Source organism: Myotis davidii, unplaced genomic scaffold (genome assembly GCF_000327345.1).
Source record: "Myotis davidii unplaced genomic scaffold, ASM32734v1 scaffold616, whole genome shotgun sequence".
In the NCBI taxonomy this organism is placed as follows: Eukaryota; Metazoa; Chordata; class Mammalia; order Chiroptera; family Vespertilionidae; genus Myotis; species Myotis davidii.
In genome coordinates, this window is record NW_006291965.1 from 2,009,626 (window position 1) to 2,030,211 (window position 20,586).

A 20,586-nucleotide genomic window follows, 5' to 3' on the forward strand; every position below is an offset into this window, starting at 1 on the left:
GTTGTGGCCCCACCCCATAACAAAGAAACAGAATTTCCAGAGGATGAGGCCCAGAAATCAGGGTTTTAAAAAGATTCCCAGGTGATTCTAATGTGCAGCCAAGGTTGAGAACCACTGTGCTAAATGGCCCCCAAACCCAGCACAAGCAGCACGTGGTCTCACTTTACACTGTTAACTCCCATCAGGTGGCCAAAAGACTGGAATAAGCTGCGGCCTGTATTGGCCTAGAATAGTGGTCTCAACCTTGGCTGCAAATTAGAATCACCTGGGAATCTTTTTAAAATTCTGATTTCTAGGGCTCATCCTCTGGAAATTCTGTTTCTTTTTTATGGGGTGAGGCCACAACATTAGTAACAAAGAAACTATCTAAATCAGTGGTTCTCAACCTTGGCTGCACATTAGAATCACCTGGGAATCTTTTTAAATTCACCCCATAACAAAGAATGAATTTCTGGAGGATGAGGCCCAGAAATCGGGATTTTAAAAAGATTCCCAGGTGATTCTAATGCGCAGCCAAGGTTGAGAACCACTGCTCTAGAACCAACAAGCCTAGTGGCCAGCTTCACACCACACCCAACGAGGTCCACAAACAACACCACCTGAAGGTAGACTCAGCTGGCACCAGAACCCCACTAAAGCAACTCCCACTCCATGGAGTCAGCCCCCGCACAACAGCTTGTCCGCTGTAGTCAAGATGAACCCTCAGAGCCAGTCAGCATGAAGGGCAATCCCACTCACTGATGTGCCAACAGCAACAAGGCTCAACTACAACAGGAAGACACATATACCTACACAAGGGACACTCCTGGAGCAAAGGGCTCAGATGAACAGGGAGATTGTGCCACTGGACCTCACAGGACACCTACAACATAAGGCCTCTCTGCACAGACTGGGAGATATAGATCTACCTGACACATACAAGCACACACAGAGAATCAGCCAAAATGAGGAGACAAAGAAACATATCCCAAATGAAAGAACAGGACAAAACTGCAGAAAAAGAACTAAATGAAATGGAGTCAAACAATCTACCAGATACAGAGCTAAAAACAAAATAAAACTGTTTATAAGGATGCTCAATAAACTTAGAGGGAAAATCGATGAACTCAGAACCTCAACAAAGATATAGAAGCTATTAAGAATACATTAGAGCAGTGGTTCTCAACTTTCCTAATGCTGCGACCCTTTAATACAGTTCCTCATGTTGTGGTGACCTCCAACCATAAAATTATTTTTGTTGCTACTTCATAACTGTAATTTTGCTACTGTTATGAATCGTAATGTAAATATCTGATATGCAGGATGTATTTTCATTGTTACAAATTGAACATAATTAAAGCATAGTGATTCATCACAAAAACAATATGTAATTATATATGTGTTTTCCGATGGTCTTAGGCGACCCCTGTGAAAGGGTCGTTCGACCCCCAGGTTGAGAACCGATGCATTAGAGGTAATCAACAGCAGATTAGATGAAGCAGAGGACTGAATCAGGGATCTGAAAGATAAGGTAGCAGAAAACACCAAACCAAAACAGCGGAAAGATAAAAGAATTTTTAAAAATAAGGACATTTTAAAGGACCTCTAGGACAACATCAAATGTTACAGCAGTTGCATCACAGGAGAACCAAAAGGAGATGAGGGAGGGAGGAAGGGAGGGAGGGAGGGAGGGAGAAAGGGATTGAGAACCTATTTGAACAAATAATGAGAATGAAATGAAATTGAATTAAGGAAAGTGAAAAACTTCCCTAACCTGACATAGGAAACAGACTTACAAGTCCAGGAAGCACAGAGTCCCAAACAAGATGAACTCAAAGAAGTCCACACCAAGACACATCACAATTAAAATCCCCAAAATTGAAGACAAAGAGAGAATCGTAAAACTATCCAGAGAAAAGCAATTAGCTACATATAAGGGAGCTCACATAAGACTATCAGCTGCAAAAAACAATAACAAAGATTACTCAGCAAAGATATCATTGGAATTGAAGGAGAGAAAAGATATTCCCAGATAAGAAAAAGAAAAAAGGAGTTAATTACCATTAAACAAGTATTACAGAAAATGTTGAAGGGACTTCTTTAAGCATAAAAGATAAAAATATGATTTAAAAATATAAGAAAAAATCATTGAAAAAGTTAAATACATAGTAAAGGCAGTAGATCAACCAACTATAAACCTATGACAAAGGTTAAAAGGCAAAAGTAGAAAGATCATGTGTAATTACAATAAGTTAACAGATACACAAACACACGAAAGAGGTAAAAAATAACGATGAAAACATAAATCTGGACAGAATAAAAAATTTTAGTAATTTTAGAATATGTTCAAAATTAAGCTACCATCAACTTAAAAACATCCAAATGGCAATAACCACATACCTATCAACAATTACTTCAAATGTAAATGGACTAAATGCTCCAATTAAAAGACACAGGTTTGCTGAACAGATTAAGAAAACCAAACAAATAAAAAAACAAGACCTGTACATATGTTTCCTTAATAAGACACACTTCAGATTGAAAGACACACATAGACTAAAAGTAAAGGGAGATAAAAAAGATGTTTTGTGCAAGTGTAAATGAAAAATAGACTGGGTAGCAATACTTGTATCAGACAAAACAGACTTTAAAACAAGGCCTGTAAAAGACAAAGAAGGGCATTTCATAATGATAAAGGGATCAATCCAAGAAAAGGATATAACTCTAGTAAACATCCATGCTCCTAATGTAGGAGCACCTAAATATATAAAGCAAATACTGACAGACATAAAAGGAGAGATCAACAGCTATACAATCATAGTAGGGGACTTTAACACCCCATTGACACCCAAGGATAGATTATCCAGACTTCTGTCTGGACCAAAAAGTAAACAGCAGCCTTCAATGACACACTAGACCAGATGGATTTAATTGATATTTTTAGAACATTTCACTCAAAAGCAGAATATACATTCTATTCAAGTGCACATGGAAAAATTTTCAGGACAGACCACGTTAGGCCTAAAATCAAGTTTCAATAAATTTAAAAGTAAAATCACATCAAGCGTCTTTTCTGATCACATAGTATGAAACTAGAAATCAATCACAAGAAGAAAACTAGCCCTCGCTGGTTTGACTCAGTGGATAGAGCACCAGCCTGCAGACTGAAGGGTCCCAGGTTCGATTCTGGTCAGGGCATATGCCTGGGTTGTGGGCTTGATCCCCATTAGGGGATGTGCAGGAGGCAGCTAATCAATTATTCTCTCTCATTATTGATGTTTCTATCTCCCTTTCCCTCTCCCTTCCTCCCTGAAATCAATAAAGATATCTTTTTTAAAAAAAGAAAACTAAAAAACACACAAATACGTGGAGGCTAAATAATGTGCTACTAAACAATGAATGGGGATAACACAGAGATCAAAGAAGAAATCAAAAGATGCCTTGAGGAAAATGAAAATATGTATAGGACAGAGCTAAAGCAGTTCTAAGAGGGAAATTTATAGCAATACAGCCTACCTCAAGAAAGCAAATACATCTCAAATAAACAATCTAATCTTATACCTAAAGAAACTAGAAAAACAACAAAGCCCAATGTGAGTAGAAGGAAGGAAATAATAAAGATCAGAGTGGAAATAAATAAAATAGTCTGAAAAAAAAACAATACAAAAGATTGATGAGCTTACTGGTTCTTTGAAAAGATAAACAAAGTGAACAACCTAAAAGAAATTAACTACTTATGAAATTGAATCAGTAATAAAAAAAAAACTCACAACAAACAAAAGCTCTGAACCAGATGGCTACACAGGTGAATTTGACCAAATATTCAAAGAATGAGTATCTACCTATCCTTCTCAAACTATCGCAAAAAATCGAAGCGGAGAGAAGGCTGCAAACTCATTTTACAGGCCAACATTACCATGATACCAAAACCAGACAAAGACACTACAAAAAAAGGAAAATTACAGGCCAATATCCCTAATGAACAAAGATGTAAAAATCCTCAACAAAGTTATTAGCAAACCAAATTCAGCAATACATTAAAAAGATCACACACCATGATCAAGTAAAATTTATTCCCTGGATACAAGGTTGGTTCAATATCCACAAATCAATTATAATGTGATAAACCACATAAACAAAAAGAAGAATAAATATAATTTGACAAAATCCAACATACATTTATGACAAAAACTTCCAGCAAACTGGAAATAGAGGGAACATACCTTAACATAATAAAGGCCATATCTGACAAATACACAACTAACATCAGAAGTCAACCCGGTTGACACCTTGATCTTGGACTCTAACCTCCAGAATTGTGAGAAAAGAAATTTCTGTTGTTTGAGCCACTCTGTGGTCCTATGGCAGCCGTAGCCACCTAATTCACTGGATGAATTTTGGAAGGCAGCTATGCTCACCACTATACCACCAACGCCACTGGATGAATTCTGAATGTGTTGCAGTCCAAACACAAGACCTGCCACAAAGCTTGTGTATGGGTACAACTGTGAGTAAATCCATGGCCCAGATACCATGCTCTGAATGTCTTGGTCCTTTGGAGGTGTCCCCTGTGAGCTGACCTCCACCCTCCCTCATGAGTCTCTTCTCCAGCTCTTCCTGCTACAATATCACTTATCCTTATGAATCTCAGGGATGGGAGTTCCTCTAGTGGCATGAAGGTGGTGGCCAGGACATGAACAACACACCAGGAGGACCTAGTCATGGAATAACTGCAAGACCTGTGCAACAGGCAGGAGGGGGGTTTCATGAAGGCAGATTTCTCAGATGTTGTCTTGATGATATCATCAAGCCACAGAGAAGCCATGTAGGATCCAGCGCAGTGTGTGAAAAAACCCTGACCTAGAGGATTCTTGGGTGAAGAAAAACATTTTAGCCTTTTTAAAGTACCTTTGGTTACCTCAAATTGGCCCAGATTTTAAAGCTTGACATCCTGGGACCACTCTTTTTTTTTGTAGGGCTGCCTGAGTTTGTGTTCACATAGTTTCTGAGCTTGACTATCAGGAAGCAGAAGCTATGAGGGAGGCTGAGTGAGGGGACAAGGACTTTGACTAGGGATGGGTTTTTTCCTGGCCACTAAGGTGGCCATCACTCATCGTGGGGAAGATGAGTTAGAAGTGCCAGGCCCAGAAGGGCTCAAAGTATGTCCAAAGCTCCCATATCCACAGTGGGATACCTCTGAAGGCTGAAGTACCCAATTTCTCTGGCTTGCCAGAGAGTAGTGGGCTTAAGTCAGACATGCCTGGTTGTGACTCTTGCTTTGCTACTCACTGGTTGAGAGGGCTAGAGCAAGTTACTTCAAATCTCTGAGTGACAACTTCCTCATTTATAAAATGGAGATAATGATACTAATTTCACAGTGTGGCTGCATGGATTAAGTGAAAAAAATACTCAAAGCATTTGACACATTTAAAAGGTCTTAAAAATAACAGCTGCTAAAACAAGCAAACAAACACAAACAAAGAAAAATAACAGCTGCTATTATTTCATACATCTTGGTTCTACTCAAAGCAATGCAAGAGTTTCTTTCCAAAAAGCACAAAATGTATGTTTTCATTGTCAATACTTGATCAAACTTTGATGATGTGTCCCTGCATAAGACAGCATGGGGGGGGGTGTCTAATGATTATTTACTATTTATATTACTCTTATAGAATTGCAAACAGAATCGTGATATCTGGGAATCTCTGAATCGCTCAAGGAAATTGAGTTACACGAGAGTTAAGGCAGGGGGCAATGTCTCATGTTTAAAATGGATGAAACTGTGCTTTCTTATTTCTCTGCCTTGTTAATGTTTAGATAGATGACACCAGATAAGGCAACCACTGAAGGTCCAGGGCACTGCAGTGACCTCTCAATGAGCCTTGTTGAGATCCAGGATGTTAGTGCGGAAAGGAATCCATGCTCCCTACGTGTGGGAAATCAAGAGGCACAGGAAGTAAAGGCAGTCAGCCAAAGCCATGCAGCCAGCACCAAGTACAGAGATACCTCCAAGACATTACCGTTTCTTGGTGTGTGAAAAAATGAAACAACAACAAAAACCAGCCTTGCTGGCAGCCAGACTATGATGTATTCAACTGAACACAGACAATGCCCATGGAATAGAAACAGTGTGCTACAAGGACGCTCCACATCCATCCACGTTTCAATAAGACAGAGAGGAGGCCACTCTGAAGCCAAAAATGAGACTAAACATTTCCCTTTCCAACTCACAAGGGTGCTGCTCCCATATTGATGCTGGCTCTAGACCTACTTTCATCTTCCTGCCTGCTAGATCATTATGGATAAAACTAACCAATAATGAATTAATAAAAATTAACTATCAAATTATGGACACCTGATCATCCAATTGCCCATCCCCTCCTTTCAACAGACTGCAATCCAGAATGGCCCCCGCTTCCCAAACCCTTTCTTAGTCTCACCAGCATAAGCCCAGATCTTCTAAGAAGCCCCTCTCAACTCCTAGTACTGGGATGCCCTGGGTTTCTCTGGAGTGTTTCCTCCCTCGCTGCAGTGAGCCAAATAAACCTAACTTAAATTTTTTTAAAAAAGTATGTGGGCAATGGAAATAAATACTGAGAAAATTTTAACCTTAACAAAAGACTGAAAATTAGTACAATAGATAAACAAAAGATTGAAAATTAGTACAATAAATATCCATGTCAAGAAATCAGAAAAAGAGCAAAGAAACCAAAGGTTTAAAGAAAAATTAGTAAAGATAATAGTAGAAATTAATGAAATAGAAAATAATTAAATAAGACAGGAAAAAATTGGCCCAGCTGGCATGGCTCAGTGATTGAGGATCAACCTTTGAACCAGGAGATCACAGTTTTGATTCTCAGTCAGGGCACATGCCTGGATTGAGGGGCGTGCAGGAAGCAGCTGATCAATGATTCTCTCATCATTGATGTTTTTCTCTCTTTCTCTCTCCCTTCCTCTCTCTGAAATAAAAAAAGAAAAAAGAAATGGCTGTCAAGTGTGGTAAACTGATAACATCTAAGCTCGAGGAAAAAGAATACTATAATGAATTATTGATCTCTGTCACGAAGGATGTGGAAAATGGAGACTGAGGTGCCAAGTACTTGCCATGCATGATATTCACCAATTAACAGCGATTATTTCTAGAAGTAAAATTATATCAAGAAGGCCTTCGTTTTCAACTTTATACACTTTTATATTTGCATTTAACATGCAAGCATTACTTTCAAAATCAGCATGCACACAGACATCTTAAATTTGTAAAAAATACTGCAACTTCATATTGAATGTTTCACAATGATATATTTCTATTTCATTATCTCCCATAAACTTACAATTTCCTTAATAATTTTTCCAAAAGAAAATTCTTATAATTTAGGTTTTAAAGATGCATTAAAAACCTTAGCTGGATTAAGTATTCTTGAAATATTTCCAATATTTATGTCATAATATTATGTTATTATTCTTTTCTAAAGTCATCAGGAGAGAATGAACATGAAATAAAAAATTATAGGAAAAAAAATGATTTTAGCACTTTTAACACTTACAATTCAATTTCAACCATGCCTTTGGAACATCCTCTCTTCACAAAAAAGCCAACCTAAGAAATTAAAAAAAAAGGGGGGAAGCTGTATGATGACATTCCCAGGTCAGGAGATCAACATTCATTCAATAGCTTTTCTGTATAAAAAGCCCCTTCATTGTTTCCACTCACAAAAAACAATACTAATATTAGTTACCATTTACTGCCAGATAGCCTCTTACAAAGCTCCTAAGTGGTACAGAGCAAGGATTTAAACCCAGGTAATCTGGTTCCAGAACCAGTGTCCTTAGCCACACTCTCAGAGAGAAGAACACAAGCCAGTGGGAAAACAGTTTCTATAGAATAATCACAAAGAAACATATACCCAATCTCATTACCATTGGAAACTTCAAAGGAGTTGCACAGATTAAACATTATTAACAACCACTCCAATATTACTTATCCTGCTATTAGTCAGGGCATAAGCGTCACCAAGTATTTTTTTTGAAAAAGAGCAATATACAGAATAAATACAACTTAAGTACAATGTACATAGGCTGAGCTAGTTTCTGTATGTATATGAGCATAAGCATGAAAACAGACCCTGGACCTAAAAAAAAATCAAACTGGTTCTTAAATCAGACAATAAGACACCTTGCAAATAATTATCTTCACAACTGAGTCCCAGGAAGATGAAAAAAAAAACTTGTTTGCACTGGCCAGTGTGGCTCAGTTAGTTGGAGCATCGTCCCGTGCAACACAGGGTCTCAGGTTTGATTCCTGGTCGGGGCACATGCCCAGGGTTCGGTTCATTCCTTGGTCAAGAGGATGGGAGGCTTACAGCAGGCAACCAATGGATGTTTCTCTCTCTTCCCCCTTCCCTCCCTTTCACTCCCTCTAAATATCAATGGAAAAAATATCATAGGGTGAGGATTAACAAACACACACAAAAATGTTTTTTAACCCATAGTTAAAAGATATTCTTCTCTATTACTAATAGCTTCTAAAAACTTTCTGGTCAATCATCTTCAATCACATTAAATTGATTTTTGTTAAAGTGTGAGGATAGGATTCAATTTCTTTTTGTCCTATCTGGGTACTCAGTTATCTCAGTACTATTTATCCCCATACATCTACAATGTCAGTTCTGTCATAAGTCAAGAGTCTTACTAATCATGATTTTATACCTGGGATTTTCTTTTTTTTTTTTTTTTTAATACATTTTATTGATTTTTTACAGAGAGGAAGGGAGAGAGATAGTTAGAAACATCGATGAGAGAGAAACGTCGATCAGCTGTCTCTTGCACATCTCCTACTGGGGATGTGCCCGCAACCCAAGTACATGCCCTTGACCGGAATCGAACCTGGGACCTTTTAGTTCGCAGGCCGACGCTCTATCCACTGAGCCAAACTGGATTCGGCACCTGGGATTTTCACTGTCACATCACAGGGGTCTATTTTATAGTCCTACATAGCACATGTCTTAAATTACTGTAACTTCCTATTAAGTCTTGTATCTGGTAGGACAAGTTTCCCCATTTTTTTCTTTCTCTTTAGGAGTATCTAAGCTATTCTTTGGCCTTTTGTTCTTCCATCTAAATTTTAGAACCAACTTGTAATCCTATATAACAGGGGTCCTCAAACTTTTTAAACAGGGGGCCAGTTCACTGTCCCTCAGACTGTTGGAGGGCCGGACTATAGTTTTAAAAAAAAACTATGAACAAATTCCTATGCACACTGCACATATCTTATTTTGAAGTAAAAAAACAAAACGGGAACAAATACAATATTTGTATTTGCATGTGGCCCGCGGGTCGTAGTTTGAGGACCCCTGCTATATAATAAAAGCCCAGAGAATGAATGGCAGAACGACTAGAATGACCCGTCGACCAGTCACTATGATGTGCACTGACCACCAGGGGGCATATGCTCAATGTAGGAGCTGCCCCTGGTGGTCAGTGTGCTACCACAGTGGGAGCACCGCTCGGCTGACTAGGATGAGCAGCTGCTCCCACTGCAAACCCCAGGCCGAGGGGCAGGAACCCAGGCTGTGATTGTCGCCTCCTGCCTCCCTGCCGCCTCCTCTGGATGCCCACAGGCTGCACCGCACTGCTGCTGCTGCTGGGCTCACAAAGCTGACCCCAGAGGCTGGGAGGTGGGTTCGTGGCTGCCACGGGACTAAGGCCTACTCCACTGCCTCTCAGGGCTACTGTCCTTAGGCCAGCCCCCAATCGGGTCCCCTGGAGAGGCGAGTGCTCCGGCTCCATGGAAGATGCTGGACCAGGGAGCAGCCTCTCAGAGGGCAGGTCCACAGCCACTCGGCTGACTAGGATGAGCGGCACTCCCACCAATCCCTGCAGGCCATGACCCCCACCAGTGCACAAATCCCATGCACCGGGCCTCTAGCTTCCTATGAACAGTGTTGGGACTTTGAGTGGAATGACACTGGATATGCAGATCAATGTGAAGAACAAATATATTAGGTCTTCTTGCCCATTAATATAGTGGTTCTCTCCATTTAATCAAACTTAAAGTTTTTATTTAATTTTTGATTTTTTTTTTTTGAGAGAGACAAACATTGATCTGTGTTTCCACTTATTTTTATATTCATTGATGGATCCTTGTATGTGCTGATCGGGGATCAAACCCGCAACCTTGGTGTTTTGTGACAATGCTCTAACCAACTGAGCTACTCAGCCAAGGAAATCTTTAAAGTTTTTATTTTATTTATCTTTATTTTTAAAATATATTTTATTGATTTCAGAGAGGGAGAGGGAGAAACATCAATGATGCAAGAGAATCATTGATCAACTGCATCCTGCACGCTCCCTACTGGGGTCGACCCACAACCGGGGCATGTGCCCTTGACTGGAATTGAACCCGGGACCCTTCAGTCCCCAGGTCGATGCTTTATCAACTGAGCCAAACAAGCAAGGGCAAAATTTTAAAGTTCTTAAATAAAATTTTATAGTACATGTCTTTTATTTATTGCTATGTAACTTGTATATTTCTGGCTATTATAAATGGTATCTATTTTTAATTGCATGTTTCTGTTAATTGTTAAGTGTACAGGTATGCAATTTTTGCTAGGTATCAAGCAATCCTGATAAAAATCCATATTAATTCATCAGAAAACTTATCTAGAATTTCTTTTGTGGTTTTTATGCAGATACTCATATGACCTGTGACTTGAGTTTTGTCTTTCCAACCTGTATCCTTTGACAGAACTTCCAGTACAAAGCTGAATAGCCATGGTAGTGTAAGCTCGACTTATTCCTGAATTTGCTGTGCATTTTTATAGGTATCTTTTTTTAAAATACATTTTTATTGATTTCAGAGAGGGAAGAAGGGAGAGGGATAGAGAGTTAGAAAGGGAAAGAGAGAGAGAAACATCAATGATGAGAGAGAATCATTGATGGCTGCCTCCTGCACGCCCCCTACTGGGGGTTGAGCCCACAACCCAGGCATGTGCCCTTGACCGGAATCGAACCTGGGACCCTTCAGTTCGCAGGCTGACACTCTATCCACTGAGCCAAACTGGCTAGGGCTATAGATATCTTATGAAATTAAGATCCCATCTATTCCTAATTTGCTAAGAGTTTTTAACTCATAAATTACTGTGGAATTTAACTGAATACTTTTTCTCCATCAATTGAGATGATCATGCAGTTCTTTAAAACATGATATATTATATTAATTTTTCTAATGTTCAATCAGTCTTCCATGTCTTAAATAAATTCGGTTTGGTCATAATGTATTATGCATTTTATGTAGTCAATTCAGCAGGCTAAAGTTTTGCTCTTCTTCTTTGATATTTTTGCCTCTATATTCATGAGTGATACAGGCTTATAATTTTCTCATTCTTTCCTTGACTGATTTTGGTACCTAGAGTCATATTCTCTACATAAGAAATTATTGCTGTTGAACTAATCCATAATTATCTGGTGTTCTAAAAAATGCAACAGCTCATTTTTTCTAATTAGAGTCAACTTCAATAATTTAGTTGTAGAAACCTATATATTCACTTAAAAAAATTTAAAATCTATTGGCATAATTTTGTCAATATTTCTTATAATCTTTTAACTCTCTACTTCATTCTGATAATGCCCCAGTGGTAATTATTAGGGCAGTTCATAAATATTCTGGTCTCCAAGCCCATGGTAGAATTGCTTTTGCTCATTTTCTCTGATACAAGTTGTGGCTTTTTGACTTCTTAGCCTCGGTACCTAAGTGACTACAAAGGGCCTACAAATAGTAAGGGCAAGAATTAAACTTTTGCATTTAAATTTGGGGGTTGTTTGGATTACAATGTTATATACCAACTATTACTTTTTTTCATTCCTTTATATTTTGTTCTTTACCCACCCCTCCACTTTATTTTCTCAGAAGTTACTGACTTCATTAGTCTTTTTGAAAGCAGGTTTTGGTTTTGTGGTACTTATATCATTGTTCATTCTTTTATTAATTTGCTCTTATTTTTCAATTTCCATTAAGATTTTTCTTTGACCTATGTATTATTTTTTAATTCCAAACAAATAGAAAAAATTTAATTATCTTATTATTTCTCTCTTAATGGCTATAAGGTCAGAGATTATGGTCTGTGTGATTAAAATTCTTTGATATTTTTGGTATTTGCTTTATGGCTCAGTATATGGCTTTTAGAAATGTTCTATTTATGCTTAAAAAAGAATGTACCCATTCCAATTGTTGGGTATAGCATTTACAACTTGACCACTGATTCAAGCTTAATTGTTGATCTCTACAGTGGTTCAGATTTTATTACACTTTGCAGATATTGCATTTTACTTTTTTTTTTTACAAACTGAAGTTTTGTGGCAACCCTGTGTAGAGCAAGTCTATGCCAAAAATACTATGATTTGCTTAACGCTCATATGATGGTTAGCAATAAAGTATTTTTTGACTAAGGTATATACACTGGGTTTTTTTTGTTTGTTGGTTATTTTTTTTTTAGATATAATGCTATTACACACTTACACTACAGTAGAGTATAAACATAACTTTTATATATGCATTGGGAGACAAAAAAATTAGTGTGATACTCACTTTATTGTGATGGTTTGGAATTGAACTTACAGCATCTTTGAGGTATGCATATATTCTTACTATTTTTTATCTCACTAATCTATTAATAGCCCTCCCACTGTGATTATGCAATCTGTTCATTTCTCATTGAGTTCTGTTGATTTAGCCATGGCAGGCTTGGCTCAGTGGTTAGAGCATCAGCCCAAGCACCAAAGGGTAATGGGTTTGATTCCTAGTCAAGGGCATATACCTGGGTTGCCAGTTTGATCCCCCACCCAGGGTTGGGAAGTGTCTCTCTCACATCGATGTTTCTGTCCTCCCACCACCCCCTAAAAATTAATGGAAAAAATATCCTCATGCAAGGATTAGTTCTGCTGATTTTGCTTATGTGTTTTGGAACTAGATTATGTGAATTTAAGGTGAGAACTGAACCTTTCATCAATAGTAAATAACCAACTTTATCTCCAAAAGTATTTTTTACTTTAATGTCTATTTTGCCTGGTATTAATTCAACTATGCCTACGTTCTTTTGCCTGGTATGTATTTTTTATCCTCTTACTTTCAATTTTAAATATGCTCATTATGAATAAAATAGCACTGAACTGTTTCTATTTACCTACACTAACAGATTTCCTCATTTAACAAGTATTTAGACAATTTATATTACAATAACTATATTTTAATATAGTTTTTAAAATATATTTTTATTGATTTCAGAGAGGAAGGGAGAGGGAGGGAGAGAGAGATAGAAACAGCAATGATGAGAGAGAATCATTGATCAGCTGCCTCCTGCATGCCCCCTACTGGGGATCGAACCTGCAAAACAACCTGAGCATGTGCCCTTGACCGGAATCAAACCTGGGACACTTCGGTCCGCAGGCCAATGCTCTATCCACTGAGCCAAACCATCAATGGCTAAAAAAATATATATTTTTATTGATTTCAGAGGAAGGGAGAAGAGAGAGACAGGAACATCAATGATGAGAGAGAATCATTGATCAGCTATTTCCTGCACGCCCTCTACTGGGGATTGAGCCCGAAACCCAGGCATGTGCCCTTCACAGGAATCGAACCTGGGACCCTTCAGTCCATAGGCCAAAGCTCTATCCACTGAACCAAACCAGCTAGGGCTGCAGATTTTTTATACCATCTTATGTTTTTTAATAATCTTATTTTCTATATTCCTGATTCTTTTTTTCTCCTCTATTCTCAAGACTTCTGGGTTGTTTGAGCAGCGTTTTGTTTTGTTTTTTTCTCCCCTCTCTCTTTCTACTTCTTTACCTTTCTTGTTTGGAGGATTTATAAATTTCAATTGTTTTAGTGGTTTACCCTAGAAATTTTAAGATGCATATTTCTGAAGTTAATCAATTATCTTAAATTCCCAACACCACAAATTAGATATTAGCGTTATTTGATGGTTTCTATATAATTTCCTCATGTTTATCATTTCTTTGCTCACCATTTCTTCTTACATCTTAGACTTTCCTACTGGGACCATATTCCTTCTTCCTACATTATATACTTTCAAAGTTTCTTTAGTGAGAAACTTTACTCTTTTTTCTTTGTCTCATCATTCTGAGAACATATTACTACTGTGTTTGATATTCTTTAATTCACTAGAATGTGTCTATTTATGTATTTCTTTTATTTATACTGCTTGAGTTTGAGAATTCAAAATTTCAACATTTCTGGAAATTTCTTATTCCTTCTTCAAATATTGCCTCTTCCTTAAATCTATGTTATCTCTCATATTATATTTAAAAATGGAATATCATCCTTTAGCAATCATTTCTCAATCTTGATTTTTCTCTTCATTTAAGAAAAAATTTCAAGTACTTTAGTTTATAAATTCTCTTCTTAAATGTGTCTGCTTTGTTTTACCCATCCATAAAGTTTCTCTCTTCAATTAATATTTTTTAAGTTCTATTTGATTCTTTTTCAAATTTCTAATCTTTTTGTTACTTATTCCTTTGTTACTTTTAAAAAAAATACATATTTTTATTGATTTTAGAGTGAGGAAGGGAGGAGAGAGAGAAACATTAATGGTGAGAATCATCACTGCACCCCCGCTCCCCCCACACACACATACACACACTGGGTATCGAGCTCACAACCCAGGCATGTGCCCTGACCAGGAATCGAACCATGACCTCCTGATTCACAGGTTGACACGCAACCACTGAACCACATTGGTGGGAGTCCTTTGTTACTCTTACAGCCTTATTTTATTTCCTTACACTAAAGATTCCTAGTTTATACTGTCTATTTATAAGCTTTGTAGGTTTGATTGTGTAGTCTGATATTTTTGTTAGCTTTTATATTTGGAGATTCATTTCCTCCTATGTTTTGTGACTTTTGGTTAAAAATTCATGAATTTCTTAGGCCTTTGTTTGGATAGTTTTGAGAATTGAAGTTATTTTCCTTAAGAGAATTTGCATTTGCTTCTGCCAATGCCTGGAGATATTACTAACTGTGACGACTCTAAACTAAAATTACAATTTCTGATATTTAGGCCATAAAGGTTATATGAATTCTGGCCCCAAACATGTAATAAAGCTTGTGGTTAAGAATTCATTGGAAGAGTTTCTTTTTTTCTCTACTATATTCAAAGTTAACAAATGAGAAGAGTAAGCAACCCCACTGTCCCATTCTGAGAAATTGTTTTCTGTGCTACACATAGTATTTAGCTTCTAGTTTTATCTTCTAGCCCTTTCCCACTACCTTCAGGGCCCCCTATCCCATGGATCTAATTCAAAGCCAAGCTTTAAGGAAGAAGGTAAGCAAATACCCCCAGGGAAACAATTCTAGCGCTTGCTTAAGTTTTCAGATCCACACTATTTTGTTTCTGCTTGGTAAATTTACTTTACACCTTTTTACAAGCGCAGCAATACATTTAAAAAAGAAAATTTTTTGATACTATCTAAGAATTGCAAGTATTGTATACTTGGAGAATTCTCTCCATCTATAGCCTTAAAATACTTCTAGAAATGGCAATGTCCACCCAGCTTCTCTACCTGACAACTTCATTATTTAATTCAAGCACTATACTTTTGCTACACCCAAGAAACTGAAATGTAGAAATGGATTTCTTACTAAAGCAAGTCACCACTCTGAAATTTTTAAAGAAGTACTTATGTTAACTCACCTTATCTGCCCGTCCCATGAAAGCAGGTTTGCCCGCTAATCCAAGGCAAATGGCACACACAATGCTGGACTTCCCCGTTCCATTAGCTCCAATAATCATATTCAAGTGGGGTCCAGGGCACACTTCACAGATATCATATGTTCTGAATTATAAAGAGGTGAAATTACTAAGCAAAGAAGAAGTGAAGAATATTTTCTTTGCAAAAGCATTTTTTCTTGCTTTATATTATCATCATCTATAGGTTTACTCAAATTCCTTTAAAGCCAGCTAATCTTACAAATTTAATGTTATTTATAGGTTGTTAATAAACTAGAGGGAAAAAACCTATTAATGGAAAAAAATGAAAAAGCCAATTTAAACAACATAAACAAACAAACAAAACAGAAAGACTCACAGAAACAGAGAACAAACTGATAGTTGCCAGTTTGGTAGTTACAGAACAGTCATGGGGATGTCAAGTTCAGAATACAGAATGTAGTCAATATTGTAATAACTATGTAATGGAGCCAGGGTTCTTGAAATATCGGGGACTCCTTTGTAAAGTATATGATTGTCTAACCACTATGCTATAGACCTGAAGCTAATCTATCTATAATAATAAAAGCATAATATGCTAATTAGACCAGAAGTCCTTCTAGATGAAGCTGGGGCTGCGAGGGAAGCCCAGGTCCCAGGTGTCAAAGGGAAGCCAGTGCTGGCAGCCGGGAGAAGGAAGGTCTACTCTTGCACAAATTTAGTCACCTCTAGTATAAAATAATACTGAATGTTATTAAAAAATAAAATTTAAAAACTAAATAAATAAAATGAAAATGTCATTAGAAAAATAAATTTCATATGCCTGTTTCAACTATAATTCTGTTGAGTAAAGCAAAATTTGACATAATTTATTCTTTTTTAACAATTATAATACATGAAATATATCAAAGCTACTCTACAAATAATTTTTTAAAATGTTATATAAGAGAAGCCATGGCTCATCTGTAAGCTGTAGATTTTACATTTCATTTGTTTTAAACAAAAATGCTTAACAGTAACTTTATACATACTAATATTTGAAATAATCCAATCAAATTGTTTTTATTCTGATTAGAAAACTGAAGATATACTGGTATATCAACCCTATGACTTCATTTTATTATTCATTTTAAAAAATTACATCCAATTTCCTTGAATACGCTGCCAGAGATTCACCCAAGGATGCATAGTCCATGTTCAAATAGAACTTATTCCTATGGGAGGAAATAAGAATGAATCAACACCAAGTACTTCTATAATATTCCCTTGTGCCAGAAAGTTGCATGCTGTCCAGCACTCTACCTACATCGATAGCATCTAATCCTTATTAGTGGCCAGGGACAACTATGGCAAAATGTGAAGCTAACTCTGACTCATATATTTTCCTAGCTTATCTCTGAATACCCTGAATTAAACCCCATAAATAACATCCTGTTCCCACAACTAATTCTCCAAGAATGAATGTTTTACCTGCTACTAATCTGCTAACTATAGTGTGGGGCAAAAGTAGGTTTACAGTTGTTCTTATGGAAAACAATAATTAATAATACAAGAATAAACTGTGTTTTGCATACTCACAACTATAAACCTATTTTTGCCACACCCTACACATAGATAATTTAAACAAACACATTCAACTTTAATACTAAAAAAATTGATAATTTTGAAATGCCAGGTGGTAATAAAAACAAAAACAGGTAGTAAAGGAGAAGTATTTTCTGGCAGGTTTCCAACCCCACATTTCTACACAGCATCTATCTACTTTTTTCAGGTGCTTTATTCTGTTAGCAGCTGGGTCTTGAAGGAACCCTCTATAATGGTTAAAGTAAAACTCTGGGGAACTTCACATATCTGGAAAATTACCTGAGGTGGAATTTCTAAATCCCAACACACAAGCCCTATTCTTTTAACACTTGAATATTCTGCTGTGAAATCTCTGCACAACTCTTACTAAAATAGTGTTGCTACTGGTATTTACGAAAACAATAGGAACAACAGAAAAAAGCATGAGAATTTATGGTCTATACATATATATTACAAACAGGAAGAGTCGCCAAAAGCAAAAACAAAGCCTTTGCATTTAAAATAATTGTTCTGACTCTACATTATGTTTATTGGGAATTCCCTTTCTGTGACTTCCCTTTTGTCTAAGCTCCCCTGAAACAGCTTTTGTCAAAGGCCCACTTCTTACCAGTTTATTTACTTTGCCTGGTATCTCAAGTATTCTCTACGGCCTCAGAAAGTCAGCCCAGATGACCTATAAATGAAATCACCACCTCAATAACTTTATTTGGAAGTCCCACAACTGTCACTCAAACTTAACACATTCAAAACGAAAGCCATCATCTTTGTCATCCAAAACCACTCTTGTGATCTCTTAGTGAATGTTATCATTCAGAAACCTACACATTTGTTTTGAATTATCTTTGATTCTACCATTTCCTTAACCTCTACCCACACCACTCCATCAATCACCCAATCTTGTTGGTAGATGTGCAAATCTGGTGTCACTTGTTAAAAAAATTAAGAAAAATAAATAGGATCCTTAATAATTTAGCTCTCTCTAGCTTTGACTTTTTCTCCTTTCTATCTCCTTCCCCTCTTCTCTAATCAGACCTCTAAATCATATTTATGATGAATTTCTTTCAGTTTCTTGACTTATTTTAGGCTTCCTTCCTTTCTCCAATGGAGCCTTTGCACATGCCGTTCCTGCTACCTAGAAATCTTGCCCTCCAATCCCAACCCCACTGACTTGGTTCACGAATAGGAATCCTTCCTTTGACCATTCTTTTCCAGAACATTTTTTTTCTAAACTTATCTCTCTTACTTCTTTCCTAAAACTCAGAAGTCCTTTCACTGTGAAAATAAAACCTCACCTAGTTCTGCATTTTCCAGCCATATTTTTCCTTCTCTTCACATCTAAGTTTTACTCCCTCACACTCATTCATTCTTCTCTGATCTGCAGAAGTATTCTTCTTCCACTGCTCCATCAAAGGGTCAAAGATTTCCAAATTCTTAATGCAGTGGGCTCTTTTTCAGTCCTGTTATCTGACTTCAGCGTAGCAGATAACTTTGAAACACTCTTTTTCCTTGGCTTCTTGATAATACTCTCCTACAGTTCTTCTCACCTCCCTGAATAGTTCCTGCTCAGCCTGTGAATTCCTCTTCAGCTCACCCTTAAATATTGGTATTCCTCCAGGACTTTATACTTGGTCTTCTATTTCTCATATTTATATTTTCTTTTGGGCAATCTCAACCATTTCTGCAACTTCAACAATTACTTATATGCATGATTCCCAAATCTCTCATCTGTTCACATCTTCCTGTAAGCCTCAGACACTTAAAATACTGCCTATGGAAGACCTTCACACCCCCCACCCCCAAAGAAACTTGAAGTCACAGGATCTAAAAGGCGCTTATTATTATTATTCTCTGCAAACTGTTTCCAGTTCTGAATAATACCATATCTGACCAATTAGCCAATGCTGCAGTTCTCCTTTACCCTAATTTTTCCCAATTCATCTGCTGCCAGATTCTGTCAAATTTCTTGTCTTTCCACTCCTACCTCCCCAGTGCTACTGGACAAGTTCAAATCCTGATCCTCTCTTGCCTTCATATTGCAAAAGTCTTCTTACCCCCAATCTTGCACCCTTTCTAATTCATCCTTTACACTGCTTCCAGAGTAATATAAATCTCATGCCATTTCCTAGAATGAAGCTGGGACTCCTTACACAGTATGTAACAGATCCTCAGTATCACCCACGTTCACATGTTCTCTCACATCCTATGGTTTACTATAATACCTGATGCTTCCTAAATATAACAAACTGTTGCAGGCAGTTCCTTCAGTCTACAGTCCTCTCCCCTTCTTTAAAGACGTTTATAACGTCCGTACAAAGCCCTTTCTCACAGTTGTGAAAGACAGTAACCAGTCACCCCTTGTGCCCCCATGCCATCCTGATGTATACATTATTATGGTAGGTAATTCATTTGATGATCTTCCCTGATCTGGATTCAAATAGTAATTCAAAGAATTGTTGCGAGGAAAGAATGAGATAGCACTGTATAAATAAGGCACCTTCTTCCATAACTGGCATGATAGGTGCTTGGGAAAAAAAATGTTGCTGTCATTCCAACTGTTTCCCCTACAATACTCTGTGCAAGCTTAAAAAAAATCTTGATCAAATGAACTTGCAAGGTGCTACACCAACACGGTATTTGTTTAAAACATTTTATTAAATTCTAAAATGATTATGATTAGTTGTCTGGAGGGAGAGAAAGGAACCAGGAAAGTGGATCTGTAAGGGACAAGGGTCTGTTGGGAGGCCCAACCACTGAGAGCACGGGCTCATTTTCTTGTACTTTGCAACCTCCAACCCCATACCACCGTCACCATTCCCTATCCACCTGGCCACTGCCACATCATCACTACCGCTGCTTTAACTGTTGCTTCCAGGGAGTCCCAGGGCCCATCGTTTTGTGATTTACAGATGATGTCCTTCCTCTGCAGGCCGTGACTTGCAGCGGGCAGAGATCTGAGCCCTACTACGTGCACTGCCCGGCCAATGACGCCTTCCAAAAACGTTACTATGGTAGGTGATTCATTTGATGATCTTTCCTGATCTGGATTCAAACAGTAATTCAAAGAATTGTTGTGAAGAAAGAACGAGAGCGCACTGTCCAAATAAAGCACCTTCTTCCATAACTGGCATGATAGGTGCTTGGAAAAAAAAAATGCTCAACGAATAAAACCAAAACAAAAACACATCACGCAAGACACGCTTCGCACACCATCATATCCATCCACCTCCACAGCCTGCGAATATCTGTGCGGGTAACCACGCCAGCCCCACCAGCCTGGCGCACATCCACCCACCCGCGCAAC

At 37.6% G+C, this 20,586-nt stretch overlaps 1 protein-coding gene across 1 annotated transcript in view; it reads right to left on the reverse strand.

Moving 5' to 3' along the window:
• Window positions 1–20,586, reverse strand: part of SMC5 (structural maintenance of chromosomes 5) — an 80,359-nt gene that overhangs the window by 58,167 nt on the left and 1,606 nt on the right. The window contains exons 2-3 of the mRNA XM_015565009.1: window positions 15,687–15,828; window positions 7,524–7,576 (exon numbers count right to left, since the gene is read on the reverse strand). Of these exons, the coding sequence (XP_015420495.1) occupies window positions 7,524–7,576; window positions 15,687–15,828 (195 nt within the window). The remainder of the gene's footprint in view (window positions 1–7,523; window positions 7,577–15,686; window positions 15,829–20,586) is intronic.